The sequence below is a fragment of the Phodopus roborovskii genome, unplaced genomic scaffold, assembly GCF_943737965.1.
Source record: "Phodopus roborovskii unplaced genomic scaffold, PHOROB, whole genome shotgun sequence".
Classification (NCBI taxonomy): Eukaryota; Metazoa; Chordata; class Mammalia; order Rodentia; family Cricetidae; genus Phodopus; species Phodopus roborovskii.
In genome coordinates, this window is record NW_026126578.1 from 13,376,807 (window position 1) to 13,392,325 (window position 15,519).

At 50.4% G+C, this 15,519-nt stretch overlaps 1 protein-coding gene across 1 annotated transcript in view; it reads right to left on the reverse strand.

Moving 5' to 3' along the window:
- Iqsec3 (IQ motif and Sec7 domain ArfGEF 3) overlaps positions 1 to 15,519 on the reverse strand; it is a 92,257-nt gene that overhangs the window by 47,155 nt on the left and 29,583 nt on the right. Inside the window, exon 3 of the mRNA XM_051203706.1 lies at positions 992 to 1,253. Within this exon, the coding sequence (XP_051059663.1) occupies positions 992 to 1,253 (262 nt within the window). The remainder of the gene's footprint in view (positions 1 to 991; positions 1,254 to 15,519) is intronic.

The following is a 15,519-nucleotide window of genomic DNA, read 5'->3' on the forward strand; positions in this document are numbered from 1 at the left end:
CAGTGCCTTCTCAGAATGGGGAACTGGGCAGAACCAAGGACAGCAATTTCCCCGGACATAGATCAGACAGAATATGCTGGTGGGTGGTGCGGGGTTTTGCTTCTGTTTTGCAAATTCTACTTGTGAAAAAACCCACCTGTTTGTGTTGTCATCTAATCCACATAACCCTATTTTGTCACATAGCTATCATGAAGGATTTTGTCAAAATGCTTTACTGAAAGTCACGCACATTGCCCACTGCTAATCCCAAACCAGGATGATAGCTTGGCATCAATGTCCTCCTAAAGGAATGAAGTTAGCTTGGCTTTATTCAGTCCTACCGGCTTCTAGAGATTTGCCTTGTTCACGGGCCAAGACTGGTTCTTTAGGGCCTGCACACTATGGAGCTAGCAGGGCTATTGGCAGTAACTGAAGGTCTAATTCCCGATTTTGCTAATGAGGAAAGCAACGCTCAGAGTGTTCCGTGGGCATTCCTGAAGGAGCAGTGAGGATTGGATCCCATATCTACCTCTCTGAGTTCAAATCTGTTTCTTTGCGGAATCTAATTACATCTCCCTCTAAGCCGGTGAATGCCTTCATCTGGATCGGTCTTGGAAAGCCTGCCCACTTACACTCCGCTGCTGATTTGGCACCTTATTCTGCTTGTACATGCCTTAGCATTGGGCTTACCATTGGGAGGCATGGAAATAAGGCTGTTTCTTCTGGGTAAAGTGGGAGTGGGGACTGAGGCTTCTACCTTGTAAAGGGTAGAGCCCCTGGATATACTAGCTACAGGCCTTGTGGTACAGGGCAAGAACCCTGCCAGGTAAAGGCCAGATGGGGCTTAGGCATGGCCTCCTGAGGAACTGGGCTCTAGGGAAGGGCAGTTAGGTAGCTCAGCTGGGGAGAAACATTGAGAGACAGTGTGCCTGCAGGTCCCTGGCACCCTGGATAGCCCCCAAAGGCAGGGCCCTTCACCACCCTCCCCGCCCCCCTAGGAGGCCCTGGGTACCTGTTTATTCTTTAGGTCAAGGGAGAGTTCGTACTCGGAGGCAGCAGGGGTGTGGGAGCAGAGCGCCGTCGCCAGGGCAGGCTGCTGCTGGCCGGGGGAGGCCGCGCGGAGGGGGCCAGCCCGTGGGGAGCCCCCCGCCCCCGGCCGCTCCTCCTCCTGCTGTAGCTCCTGGGCTTGAGCCTTCGGGGCATGGACACTGGGTCTGCCGGCTGCCACCACGGAGTCCTCCATGCCCCCACCGGCCTGGGCACAGGAGCCATCACTGTGAACAGAAGGCATGGTGCTCGGTTGGGGGAGAGGGGGATGGTGCATGTGGCCTGACCTGCCTGGTTCTAGTCCTTTCCAATGAGAGGGACTAAGGGATATCTTCTGCCGCCCCTCTAGGGAAGGGCTCTTAGGGCTGGAAAGAGCCCCAGGCATATAAGTTTGGGAGGGCACCCAGGTTGAGGGGGTACCTGGGGCTAGAACTGAAAACAGGGGCCGAATGGTAAAGAGTGACTGGGCTCACATCTGGGATCTGCCCTCTTAGCAGCAATACTATCCTGTGCCCAGTCTGGAAATGGGCGTCTTAGCTGTCCAGGCCTCACGGAACTGGACAGGCATAGGTACTGTACATCTTAAAACAGCCCAGCTTGTGGACACTGCTATAGAGCGTTAACCCCCGCAGTGCCAACTACTCTGGCTCCACGGCCACTGCTTGAGGGGCTTAATGGAACTCACTACATCTTTAGCCTGCCCTAGCGAGTGTAGGAGAGGGAGTGGCCATCATGGGTCCTTTCAGACCTTCATTTTGGGGCTGATCCTATGGAGAGGAGGGAGCTTGTGCTGCTGGGTATAAAGAGGCCTCTGTTCTTGCCTGGCTTCCTTTTCCTCCCATGGAGGCCCTAGCAGGTTGAGCGATTACTGCCTTCCTTTTGTCCACCCTGAGAAGACAGGGAATTAGTAACCTGCGCTGCTTCTCTCTCCACTAGCCTCCAAGCGGTGCCCTACTCCAAGGCCCAGGGCTAAGCCCTTCCTCTAAGAAGCTCCTCCGGATAACCGTAGTCTCCCTGCTCTGTCTCAGAACACCGAAAGCCATCCTCAGAGAGTCCCTGTGTACTGCACAGTGAGGACAGCGGTGTCGTTAACAGCTGGGCTACAGCTTCAGTCCCTACCACTGCTTGACATTGGCCATGTCGCTTTGCCTCTGAGCCTTGGGTTCCTCAACTGCATAACCAGGGTCAATACCAACCTCAGTGAGTTGTAGTGAGGGACACAGGAAGTCTACCTGAATGAGGTGTTCAGCACAGGATATGTGCTGAGTAAAGGTGTGTTTTTCTACACTGTCACTTCCTAGAGGCCAAGGCCTGGATTCTATTTGATTATTCCCCTACCAAAAGCTGCACAGATGATAAACGCACTATCAGTAGTTACTGATCTATGTATTAAGAACCAAGGGCCCGGGGAATGTCTTGCATGGCAGACTGTAACAGAGGGTCATATGGTGAAGCCTTCCCAGCTTTTATAGAGGAAGAGCATGGGGTGGGTGAGGCAGGTGTCCCTGCTAGGAAACCTCAGGACTTAGTTCTTCCAAAACTGCCCACCCCCCAGGTGCTCCCAACCCTGTCAGAAGGCCTCTTCCGTGTTTTCCCCGAGATGTTCCTTATAGGGTCCCAAACCCCGGAGGTGGGATGAAGATCCCTCATGGCCTCATCTCTACCAGTCATCCCAGCCTTCCTTACTCCCCACAGACGAAGAACGTATGGGTGTGTCTCGGCCGCAAGGAGCCTTGCTCTACGGCATAGCACTCTGCTCTGCCACTTCCGGTGTGGCCACCAGACGAGCTCCATGGATACAGTACTCTAGACATCTTATGTGCTTTCTCACCACAGTCTCCAGAAAGTTCTTTTTACCATCTGGTTTCAGCTCCTCTTGCTACGGCATATGTCTTTTCCTCCTCTCGAATACATGGAAATGGCCATCTCCCCAAAACAGGGCACCTTCCCTCCAGGTCTGAGCCTCCCTCCTTCTCTGTTCTGCAGCCTGTCATTGCTTCAGTTGTGGCTGTGACACCCATCACCACTTCATCCCCAAAGTGTCCAGGACTCTAGGGAACTGAGGACTGCTCAGGGTTAGAAAGCCATCTGCTTTATTTGGCTGTTGACATATGCCTGGTAAGGGGCTTCATGGAGTTGTTATCCTTTGATGGCTGCACTCTGCAGGTGACAGTGTAGGTTGGTGGGTAGGTCTTGGCTTTGCCTGCCTTCCTTCCTTTGGACTCACCTGTAAGCAACGTGATGGAAAGTGGCCATGAGCCCCCTGCACTGCTCTCACCAACCCCATCAAGATCAGATAGCAGAGGGGAAGATGGTGGCTTCACTGTCAAGGATGTATGAGTTATAATTCTGCTCTGTTCCTCACTATGTGACCGTGGTCCACTTAGCCACCTTCTTTGTAGCTATACCTGTTCATTTACAGAATGGATAAGTACTTTGCCACAAGGAACAGATAAAGCATATATTAAGAGCCTGGCATACATCAGGGCCTTAATAAATAAAGGGAATGGCTTGCTTCTGAGCCAGAACCACACAGCATGAAAGGTATTTTCCTCTGTTGGGTCTTCTGTCGACCTTCCCAAAACTGGTTCCCCATATAACACACGGCCTCTGTGAGCTCCAGATGGACTGGCTTCCTTGAGGCTTATCTGACTCCTGTTCTGTGCATGGAGAAGAGGTCCTGGTTTTGAATATGATCACCTATGGGATTGCTGGCTTCTCTGTGCTCACTGCCTCCATGCAGCTTCCTTGATTGTACCCATCACAATGTAACCTTCCCTGGATAGGCATTGTCCAGAGTCCATTGTGTAAATCTGTGATTGGGACCCTCTAAGCCCTATTTAGACAGATAGTTAAAATAAATGCTTGGATTTTTATTCTAGAACCATCCTGTTACACTATCACAGATGGAAACCATGATCTTCAGGGCACAGCCCTTGCCCTTGCATGCAGAGTAATGCTTCTTCCATGACACAAGCTGTGTGTGTTTTTGCAGCTCCTTAACGGGACAGGTTCTAGGCAGCCTAGCCTTAACCGAAGTTCTGTAAATGGAGTCATTCATTTATTCTGCAAATAAAATACCTTCATTACAGTCACATCTCTGAGAGTCTAGAAGGTGTCTAAGTGATTTCAGCTCCCTTGGGTTCAGGGACAATGCACTTGCCTGGGACAATACTAACATGTGAGTGGAACTATTCAGGTTTTTCCTTGGTCTTGGGCACCAACTTGAAAAGGAAACAAGTAGAATGTGGGTGATACCAAAAGGAAGGTCTCTGAGAAAGCTTTGATAGTGCCTATGTGACATTAGGCGCCTATGTATACAAAGGCCCAGGGAACCAGTAGACTAGCCCATGCTTGAGAGTGTGTTATTTGTATATGGGAAGTGAAGGTCTTTGAGAGACTGAGCAACAGGCAATTGCTCAGAGGGACACCACATGGGATCAAAAGAAAACGACCCTGTTCTGGAACTAGATAGCATATGTGAAGGTCACTCAGGTTGGAAATTGGCCTGTGGTTTGAGGGTCACTAGACACCTGCTCTGCATGCCTGATCCTGCATATTATAGCATATATGTCTTCTCTGGGTTTTGTGACTTCTCCATCCCTCCACTGTGTCTATTACCACAGCCACTTTCCTGAAATGCAGGTGTTGTACTGCCAACCCTCTGCTCAGAACTCCTCAATGATCCCAGGGCTGTAGGAAGTTCATTTACAGCCACCCCGACTGGCCTCTCCACTCCAGCCATTGTCACCAAGTCTGCCGAGCTCTCTTAGACTACTGCGCACCTCACACCATCTTTCTCTCTCTGCACAACCCTCCCACCCACACCTTTCCCTTCCTCGTGAACTCTTTCAGGATTCATTTAGTGGCTGTGGGAGGAGTTGATCCTTCTACATCCCGTGTCTTACCTGTAGATAGCTAGGTTTTGACACTTGATTCTCGTACAGCAATGACATTCGAGTAATAATTCATCAGTGTGCCTGTTCTCCACTAGACTCCCCTCCACCATCCACACACCCTTTTAAATCACAGGTACTTGTTACACTGGGCTGGCTCCTAAGATGTGTGTAATAAATGTTAAGGGATGAATAAATGGACAGGTGGGTAGATACATATTGCTTAATCTTTACTACTTCTCCAAGGGTGGAAACACTGGAGTGTGCTTCGGAATGTGCCGCTCCAACTGTTCCCCGAGGAAGTATTATTGCATGTCTGCTGAGAGTGCTGTGGGGGTGGGGATTGATTCTCTTTGACTATGGGTGTTATCATCCCTATCATGAACTATGAGCAATAGAGAGCTATATGTCCCCAAGTCACATTCTCCCCATGAATGCTCACATGGCCAACTAAAGCAGGGGTATAAAAGCCCCTTGTGACCGATTTTAGGGACTTTTAGCCTTCCTACTGAGTGTTTATGGCAGAACTGTCCAAGACCGGTGGGCTTTTGTAGTTTGACATTGCCTCTGTTGTGTCCATCATCTCTCCTTCATGGAGATCATCCAATGCATGCAGGTAAAAAGTTAATACATTGAGGTCAGAGGATGCTGACCAAACTCACAACGGAGGCCCTGATTGCCACTCCTCCTCTTTTCTTGGTGGCTAGGATTATCTTTGTCTTCTGTTCTCAGACCTATATATCATTTCCAAGATCCAAGAGCCTTTGCTAAAATCTCTGGGTTCTCTACTAGGAAAATGTCTATACTCTGACACCTGCCATGTCTTATTATCACATCACTGCTGTAGGGACTTGATGCACATAACCAGGTAAGAACACTTATTCAGAGCAATGGCCATGAAGAAATGTTAGTGTCAAGGACTGCAGGTATCTCTGAGGACACAGAGAAGATGCTTGGAGAAGAAGTACCACACACCTTGCAGAGACTGGTCACTATCTTAGGTGCTGATGGAATGCTAATTCAAAAGCTTGAGAGGGGTAAGGCTCCTGCCTCTGCACCCAAGTAGCCAGACACCTAGTGCTTCTGTGCCTCATCCCCCTATCTGAAAAGTGGGGCTGTGAATACTTCTCTTCCAAAAGAGATGAGGATGGAGTGACTTCACAGGTCAACCTTCCACAGGGAGCACTCAAGAAAGAGGGAGTCTGGCAGATGGTATCCACATTGCTCTACTAGGGAACTATGTCCCCTTTTAGGCTCCTTAGTGGGCCCTGGTAGGTCACACTTTGCAGTATCAGGAACTGGAGGGAAGAGGACAACTGAAAAACAGGAGGGATGATGGGAGCTTTGTTTGGAGAGGGGACCACCTTGCCCTAGCTTGAGGCTAGCTTGCCCCACAGCCTGGCACACAGTTGGAATAAGGTGACGAGGAAGTGTGCCAATCTCAAGGGGTTGGAGGAAGTACATGTTGGTCTCTGGAAGGACAAGATGCGAGATGTTTTTCTACCACTGCAGTAGCTGTAACTGTAATTATGGAGAACTCGCTGGAAGGATTTTGAAGGCTGGAGGACTCCTCCCTCAGGCTGAGGCTCCTGAGGACCTGGCCACCCACACTAGATTACTCCCGACTCTGCCACTCATTCTCAAAGCTCTTCTGGGACAAAGAAACAAAGCATTTTCTAGACAAAAGCCAACAACGTGCTTCATATCCCCTAAAGACTTTCCATCCTTTACTAAAATACATCTCTTTCCCCCCCTTTCTTTGAATCAATAGAGTTGCTTTAGATGGTCAGAATGAGTGTATAAAGCCCCAGATGGGACCAGGGAAGGGCTGAGATTAAAGGGAAGGCCAGAGTTAGTGACAGACAAGAACCAAGTTTGGAAATAGGCTGGGAAATCCTGCCCAGGGTGGGCAGAACAAAGCCAGGGCTGACCTCCCCCTTCCTTCTGTGTTCTCTGGTGCTGGGACATCACCCTCCCTTAGTGGAATCTGCTTCCTCAGTGTACAGCAGTGCTTCAGACAAGATGCCTCAGTAGCTGCAAGGAAGGAGAGGCTGGCTTCCCAGTTCTGGTGCCTTGTGCATCACCAAAGGCCATAATCTTCCATCCCTGCTTAGGCTCCCAACCCTCAGCCCACCCCAGTCCCCTGTGTAGAAGCCTCCTATGTCTTCCTAGAGCATTTAATACAAGCTCCCTGGCCCATAGCTCCTTGATCACCATGACCCAAGCTAGAAACTAGGTCTGCTGTAGAAGTCCCAGGGAGGGAGCTTCCATTTCAGGGACTGCCAGGGCTCCCCTGGTGGTGACAGCTTTTCTCCACCCTAGGGCCCCTAGAGAGAAGTTATTTTCTTTTCCTGTTGGCCTCATGGAAGTTTTGGCCTCACAGCTGCTCTACAAGGGGTTGGGGAGTTTGCTTCATCTCTGTGGGTTTTCTGTCAAAGCGGTAACAGCTTCTTGAATGGGCTCCAGCCTTTACCCTACCCAGGTCTGTCATACCCAGGACACTCACCAAGATGGCCATAAATGGCTAGCTTTTGTGGTGAGCTGGCAGCTCCTGCTTAGTCTATGCAGTGACTGCCATGTCCCATGACACTTCAGGTGTCTTGTCTCGAAGCCTCCTCTGGACAGTGTCTCGTACTTTTTGTTGCCACTGAAGCCTTCACACTGCTAAGCATGTCATAAACATGATGGGTTTTCTGAGACTCTCCCCTGCCCTTTGTCAGCACACAATACAGTTTCACAAGCTTATATTTCTTGCCTGGGAACAGCTCAGGCTCAATGCATCCCTGGTGTTGCCTGGCTTCATCAATTAGTCCTCTCATCCCAGGAGGAGGAAATTCCTGCCTTCTGATACCCTGAGCTTTATGATGAGCCTCCACAACCTTCCCTGAACATACAGCCCAATGTTATGTCACAGCTGGTTCATGTAGACTTAATATTTCCAGTTGTACACACACTGTGTTTTTACCCAGAATTTTGAGGCTGAGGACTTAACTAACACCCACCCGAACGCCTCACAGAGCTTGTTAGGGTGACTACCAAACCTTGTGCACATGACTTGTCCCTGGGACAAGGCAAGGGGTTGTATGTTCTAACTTGTGGAGTCCCTTCGTTGTGGCTTCTTCCTGTCCCATCTCGGGCCACCCACCTCGCCCCTACTTTTATGTCCTTGAGCTATTTCCAAGGAAGGAAGTTTCTCTCAGGCTCGGTATGAGCAAAGCCACGGAAAGGCCTCCACTGAGGAAAATGTGACCTAGGGACCCTCTGAAAACTGTAGCCTGGTGCCTGCTTTGGTTTGGCAATAGCACCCCAGACTCAAGGCTTGAGTGCTTAACCCTCAGTCGGGGGTACTGCTTGTGGATCTGTGACGGTCAGCAAATCTCAGTTGTCGATGTGGCGAGACCTGGGTTCACCTGGGAGATGGACTTCTGTGCAGGCCTAGCGGGGATTATTTGATTAGAGCAACCAGGGCAAGAATTCTCTCACCATTCTCCTGGCTGGGCTCCTAGGCTATGAAAAGGAGAAGGTGAGCCAAGCACACTTCATGTTTCTCTGCTTCTCTGCTGTGGATGCAGTGTGGCCTGATGCCTCAGCCTCCTTCTGCTCTGATCCCCCCACCACGGTAGACCTTAACCTCAAACTGCAGCCAAGCTTCTTCCGTGTGTTGCTGTTGTCAGGCTACTTTGTCACAACAGCAGTCAAAGTACCCGAGCCGGGAGACTGGGAGAGGAGCCTGCACAGGAGCATCACTAGAACAGGCTTTTGGAGGATGTACCGAGCCCCTGGTTCCTGTCTCTACCTCTGCTCCCTAGCTCACCAATATTCAGACAACCCCCACCTCAAGCTTCCACCATGGTGAACTAAGCTACTCCACTCTGCTATCCCCTCCACCATGGACCGAAAACCCTTGGAAACAGTGAGCCAAAATAAATGTTCCCTCCCTGGTTCTATCAGGTGCTGTTATGACACCAAGGTAATTACTGCAGGACTCAGGGTTAGATGTGGCGTAATCACCTGTAGACTAGAACATGGTTCTAGCACTGCCAGTAACTATGGGACAAGACTTGCCACTGTGTCCCTGGAATTCCTTTTAGTTTTCCTTCTGCGAGGCTTTGCTGGTATCCCAGCCTGGTCTTTCCTGCTCAGTAGGAAACTCAAGCTACAATGTCTGACTGGCCCCACTACTTCCCTTAGTCCCAGTGGGAAGGGATGCCAGGCGCACCTGAGGCAATGAGCATTGGTCAGAGCCTCTCCGCTACTTACTGACTTTGGGAGGAAGCTTTGGAGTCCCACAGCAGCTTTGGGGCTGAACTGAACCCTAAACCCTTCACTCTTGACAGTAAACTGATTCCTCATTTCAGAGGAAAAGACAGGCAAGCTCTGGGCTGGCAAGGAGACTTTTCTGATACAATGCCTGGCTCTCTATGTCATCCCAGCCTCCATGGTGCCATCCCAGGTCTGGTTTAACCTCTACATGTCCTGCCTGATATCTAGAAAACCCCCAATCTGTTGCTCTAATTGCCTGGCATCCATCTGGGACACCCCCTTTATGATTTCTGTCTCCATTTATCCTCCATTCAGAGTCTGTCGTGAATGGACTTTTGCAGCCAGGACTCCATCAGCCACAGGTGAGGACAGACCTATTTAGATAAGGTTTCCTCACCTGCCAAGCCTAAAAGAGGACCTCTCTCTGAGGGCTCCAGCACAGTGAATGTTATGATTTGGACCTGAAATGCCCTCCCAAAACTACGTGTTGGTTGCTAAGCTGCCGCTCTCTAGGAAGCAGAGGGACGTTTAGGACATGAGGTCTGGTGGGAGGAAGTTAGGGCACTCTTTAGTTAGGAGTGTGTTCTTTAGAGGGATGGATAGCGGTATCTCAACCCTTGCTCCCCTTTCTCTTTTCTCTTCCTTCCCTGTGACTCATCTCTGCTTCCATCTCTCTCCTTCCTGGCTGCTGTGAACTAAGTAGCTTCTACCATCACATGCTTCCTCCCTGATATGGGGCACTCGCAGGGGCTCAGAAACAATGGAGCCTAGTGACTATGGTCCGAAACCTTTCAGACTATGAGCAAAATACCATTCATCCTTTAAGTTGTTTTTCTCACACAATGAGCATAAGCAACATATAAGGTCATGGGATCCCTGCCTGTCTTCCATGGGTCCACCCCCTGCTATTGATCTAAAGATGATCTCAATCATCTTAAAGTCATAAATTAGCCAACTCATACCCACAAGATCCATAAATCTCTTATGAATATGTTTGGTAAGATAGCTCCCCTGGGGTCCCAAGGAGCCCTGACTGGCTCCCTATGCTTTCCAAACTTTGACATGGGCATAGAGCATGGTGGCCACACAAAGCTTACCAGTCTGTGTGGGTGCTGGTACCTGTGGTCCAACCAAGGTAACACATTCAAACATAAACAAGAAGAAGCAGGGCTCACAGCCACCACTGGCTGTTGCTGCCTTTGAACAACTTCTGGTCTTCTCCTTTGCCAGCTGGCCTGTCTTCTCAGAGGGGACACAGGATTCTTACACTTAAGTATTGAGAAGCAGGTAGCTGAAGATGTATCCAGGCACTTCACATGAGGGTAAGAGGTGAGGGCCAACCTCCACAGCCATCTTCCACCCACGTGTGTCTTGGATCTGGAGTGAAAGAGTGTCCAAGTCCAGGACAAAGGCCAGGATCTGACAGTGCATCCTTCATGTCATACTGGAGAAACTGAGGCACAGAGAGGGGATGTTCCCTCTCTGTGCTGGCAAAAGTTCTGGGAACCTCAATCGTACATCAGCCAGAACTTCCCCAGCTGGAGTGTACATGGCAAGGTCCTTTCAGCAGAGCCCCTGACCCCTCCTGCCCTGTGCTGGTCCATCAGCAGATGCATTCCCTTCACTCCCTTGGCTCCTCTTCCTGTCAAGGGTAGCCACACACACACTGGCCTTCTTGGTCTCTTCATTAACAATTGTTTTTTGTTGTTGTTCTTCATTTGACATGATCTTCCTATGTAGCCCAGGTTGGCCTTGAACCATTGATGTCTTTGCCCCAGCCTCTGCTATATTGGCATTATAGGAATTTGCCACATCTTCTATTTGTCCCTTTAAGTTATCTCAAAAGAAGTATCTAGAAGCCTCCTATCTTAAGGCATCTCAAGCCTCTAAAAGGGCAATGATATCTTTCAGGATGCCTGATAAAACTTGCTATAGGTTATTTCTTCTTTTTATTTTCTTTTCCCCTACTCTTGGTTTGATTAAAAAAACACACCAAGTGATTTATTTTTATTTTTATTTTTCTTGGCCTGACATTAAGTGCCATTGTGGAAATTATAAATTATTTTTATGGTGGGTGATAGGGTTAATTGATAAGTGAACTAGTTGAGAGCCTTCCAGAAGGGAAATAAAACAAAGGTCAAGAAGTTGTGGGTGGGAAAATCTTCAGGCCTTCAAGGAGAGGGTAGTGCTTGCCGGACCAGAAAAGAGCATCCTGAGGAGCCGCACTCATCAGTTCTGGTAAATAAAACGTAAACAGCTTCACCAGAAAACCGAGAAGACTGTGCTGAGCATTGTAGAATAGCAAGGTACTCCTAGGGTACTGTTCATTTTGTTCTGGAAGTTCATGAATGGGCTTTTGAAGGGACCAAAAAAGAGGCCACACAGGTCCTTGGGTCCTTGGGTCTGATGTCTTCACCTGGTGCTTCTGGCCCTTTCACATGGCTCCCAGGCCCAGATGAATGCTGTCTCTAGGGTACGCAGAAGCCCCAATGAGGAGCGGGGCTAGACCCCTTGCTCTGCATGGATCACTCTGCTCCACACTCCATAGTGGGAACTTTCAGTCCCTACTGAGGACTAGTGGGTCAGCTGTGCCATGTCAGGGTAGGACACTGGCAGATTTTCACAGGTTTGGTGACTCCCAAAAGGTCCCTACCCACAGGACCCCTGAAGGAGATGAGCATTTTCTTGGCCCCCTTTGCCATGTACTGCCTCCTTGGTGCGAGAACACCAAGGACCTGTGGCGAGGAGCCTAGCAAGCGAGGGGGCTGCCCCATGTGCCTTGAAGGATATCATGAGAAGATGCTCCAGCAGTGTGACCTGGGTGACCCTTTGGCTGGTCTAAATCAGCGAGTGGGATTTGTTTCAGGAAGTCTCTCGCAGGGCCCCAGTGACTAAAGGAACAGGCATGTGAAAACTATAATTGCCTAGTGAACACAAGCTGGTCCGTTGATCTGTTTCAAGTCAGCTGGGTGAAGGATGTGGGTGATGGATTAAGATTTTCCCCCAGGCTAATGCAGGATCTCCCTGATCTTTCCAGAAAGATGCTGCCTGGAGGGTATCAAGCTGGTTCAGCATCTTACAGGTCTCTAGAATGTGCTGTAGGCATCACTGGTTAGCTGTTTACCAGGTAAGGCATGTGAGTCATGACCCAAGTCAAGTATGGTGGGACCTGGGGAGCCTGGTTAGAACTGGAGTCTCTAGAATGGTGCATACCAGGGAGAGAATGCTACAGATTCTTTCTTCTTCTTCTTCCTAATGATAGTAAAATGTAAAGCCCAAGGCACAGAGAAACAAAACAGTGGAAGGTAATTAGTAATTAATGCTGTATTATTGGATAAGTTTCTTTTTACTTCTGAATCCATTAGACTTCCAAAAGGAAATATATGTTATTTACAATCAAATGATCTTGAGCTCTAGGAAGGAAAAACTCCCAATGTCAGCATACACTGAGAAGGTTAGGCCTTGGAGTTGGACCTGTCTCAGCTTCCAGATGTCACTAGTCGGGGCCCTTTTGCCAAGTCCTTGTGTGCACTTGGACCTCACATCAGTCTCACAAAGATGCAGGTGTGCAGGGATGATGGCCTGCAATAAGGGTGTGGCCATGGGGGAGGAGCAGACACCACAGGAGGACATACTCCAGGGTTTTGGGGCTCCAGGCTCCCCAGCTGTGGGTCCCTCTTCCATGTGCTGGGTTTCCTCTGCCATCTGCCTCTCCTGCAACCCACCTTCCATTGCTCTAAAGCAAGCCAATTGTCCTCATCTAGTCCCATTACCACCCACGGAGAGGAGTGGGCAGCAAATCTGAGAGTTGCTGGGAGGCGGCTGGCCAGCTCTTGGGTCATCCATTGTTCTGAATGTCACTGGGCCTGTAGCTGCAATTACAAGCTTATTCAGTTCCCAGAGCAAAGCCCTGCCATCACAGTAGTGAGGAGGAGGTAGGGAGGGGCCAGGACCAGGTCCCCAGCAGGGGGTGGGGGTGGGAAAGGGAGAGCCTTGCACAGAGCTGCTGTTTCCTGCCTGGCCACAGCAATGCTGAGTTGGGGCTCCGCTGGCTCCCCATGCTGGCAGAGCAGAGACACAGGCTGTTTAAAACAGCCCGAGCTGTGTGGAGTCAGTCTCATTGGTACCCACTGTAATACTGCCGCTTCATGTCGCTTCGGCACCCTTTGCCGGGCCACAGCTGCTTCTTTGCACCCAGCTCCCTCGTGCCTGTCCCTGGCCTCACTTTCAGGTCACTCCTCTTCAAAGACACCACTGGCAGGCTCTAGGTCTAGAGAGAACCGCTCCTGACACAGCTACCAGGGGACCTGGGGAGGGTTGTCATCCCTGCTCTATGACTGGGCTTCCTAGCTTGTATGGGAGCCTGTCAGGGTCCCCCAGACCCTGTGGCTTTCTGTCTAGAGTGTTAGCCTCCGGCTAAAAAACTGAGCAGATAGGTAAACTGCTCTTGCATCTCCTAGAAGAGCCCAGGACTTAAGAAGCAGGTAGATCCCTGGCCTGGCCCTGCAGTATGGAGTTGGGGGGGAGGGGTTGACTTGCTACAAACTTGTGTTGACCTTGACCTCAGCTGGAAAGCAGAGACAGAGGAGGAGCTTCCAGAATTGGCTAAAATATATTACTGGCTGGCTTTGGCTTCTCTGTCATGCAGCCTTCTGTAGAGACCAGTTGCTTTGTCTCCAGAAGTCTCCAGGAGACTGACAGAGCTGGTAGGAAATCGGTCTGGCCAAGGATTTTAGGGGCAGTCCAGAGTCTCAGGCCTGTTCACCCTGGGCTCTCAGCCTGACCTTGGACCTTGACACAGTCTTGGTGAACTCTCAGGAAGTGTGTTGTCTGTGGAGGTGGGATGCCTGGTCCTGGGAAAAGGACAAAGGATTGTGCAGGGGTCAGGAACAGATGTTGTGAGTCTAGTGAGAAAAAACCTGTCTTAGTTTGGAGTTTTCCCAGAAACCAGCAACAGAGAGATCAACTGACAAGTGAATTGTTGAGCAGTCTCCCCAAAGGATCCAAGAAGCTGTCTGTCATCTGACCAACAGATAAAACAGACCATGGGAAACTATAACCCAGACAGATGGGAGTACGGCTGAAATCCGGAGACCGACCACTGGCCTGGGATGACTGCTCGTCCCATGCAGAAAGGGCAGCGCCCTCCTGGAACACTGCTGAGAGCCTGCCCCCTCTCGCCCTTTCCCTCAGCACTTCCGGTCTCTAAGCCCATTGCCTGGACTTCTAGAAAAGACCCAGCAAACCTTCTGGGAACTAAGAAGGGTTTTCCTAGCATCCGCTCCAAGCCTTGAAAGCAACCCTTTACAGGGAAGGGTACTGAATTGCTTCCTGCTGCTGTTGGGTATGGTGCTCCAGGGCAGCCATGTTGCAGAACACGGAAGAGCGTGAGGGTGGAAGGGAGGCGGGGGGGGGGGCAGAGTCCGCCCCACCTCGGCCTCAGCTTCCCTGTCCACTCTCCCCAAAGAGGCCCTGCACTTAGACAGTACCAGCACAATGTTCACGGAAAACTGAGATGATGAGGCGGGAGGCCCACTCCTCTGCTGCCGGAGCAGTGGCGATCGGTCCACAGCAAGGAACCAGGGCCCCTGTCGCTTCCAGCAGGGTCACCTGTGCGCCTCCCAGAACTCTACTCCTCTCCTCTTTCCTCATCTCTTCTCATCCTGTGTCTCCCACGACTTTTCTTCCTAAGTTCCCGAGGAGCCCTTTTCTCTTTAGTGTTATCCTAGTGCCCTACTAGATGGAGGCAAAGGCTTCTCAAGCATCCAAGTGAGCCTGTGTGTCTTACACTGCTGGACTCAGGCCCAACTGTGACAGAGACCACACAGACCAGGGTACCCTTGGCCCTTCTCCTCTGTTTCCCCACGCCCTCCAGCCTGGTCAGTTTCAGGGACCCCCCCTTCCTAGGTCTTGAGCTTAAGGGCCCTGACTGCTCGGCCCTCTGTTGGTCCCACCTCCTCTTGTCCTTTCCCCAGTGGCCTGCTGTTGAGGGTGTGTGTGTGTGTGTGTGTGTGTGTGTGTGTGTCTGTGCACGCACGTGCCTTTTAATATTCCTCATCACTTCCCAAGGAGTGAAAGGGGACACAATTATAGAATCATCTAATCTCAAATGTGAAAACGGTGAGTTCAAGGTCCCAAGTTCAAGTCCAGGTGTTGGTATTTATGCCATGACTGTCGGTGACTCATGTAACCTCCCTGTCCACCCACCCACTGCAGGGAGGATCACATGCGTGTTCTGCCTCCCTGAGCAACTCAGAGATCAGTGATGTTTCATTCCATGTTAATGCTACTTCCTAGACAGAGCCACCCTTACTAAATGGACTGAGGAAACTGA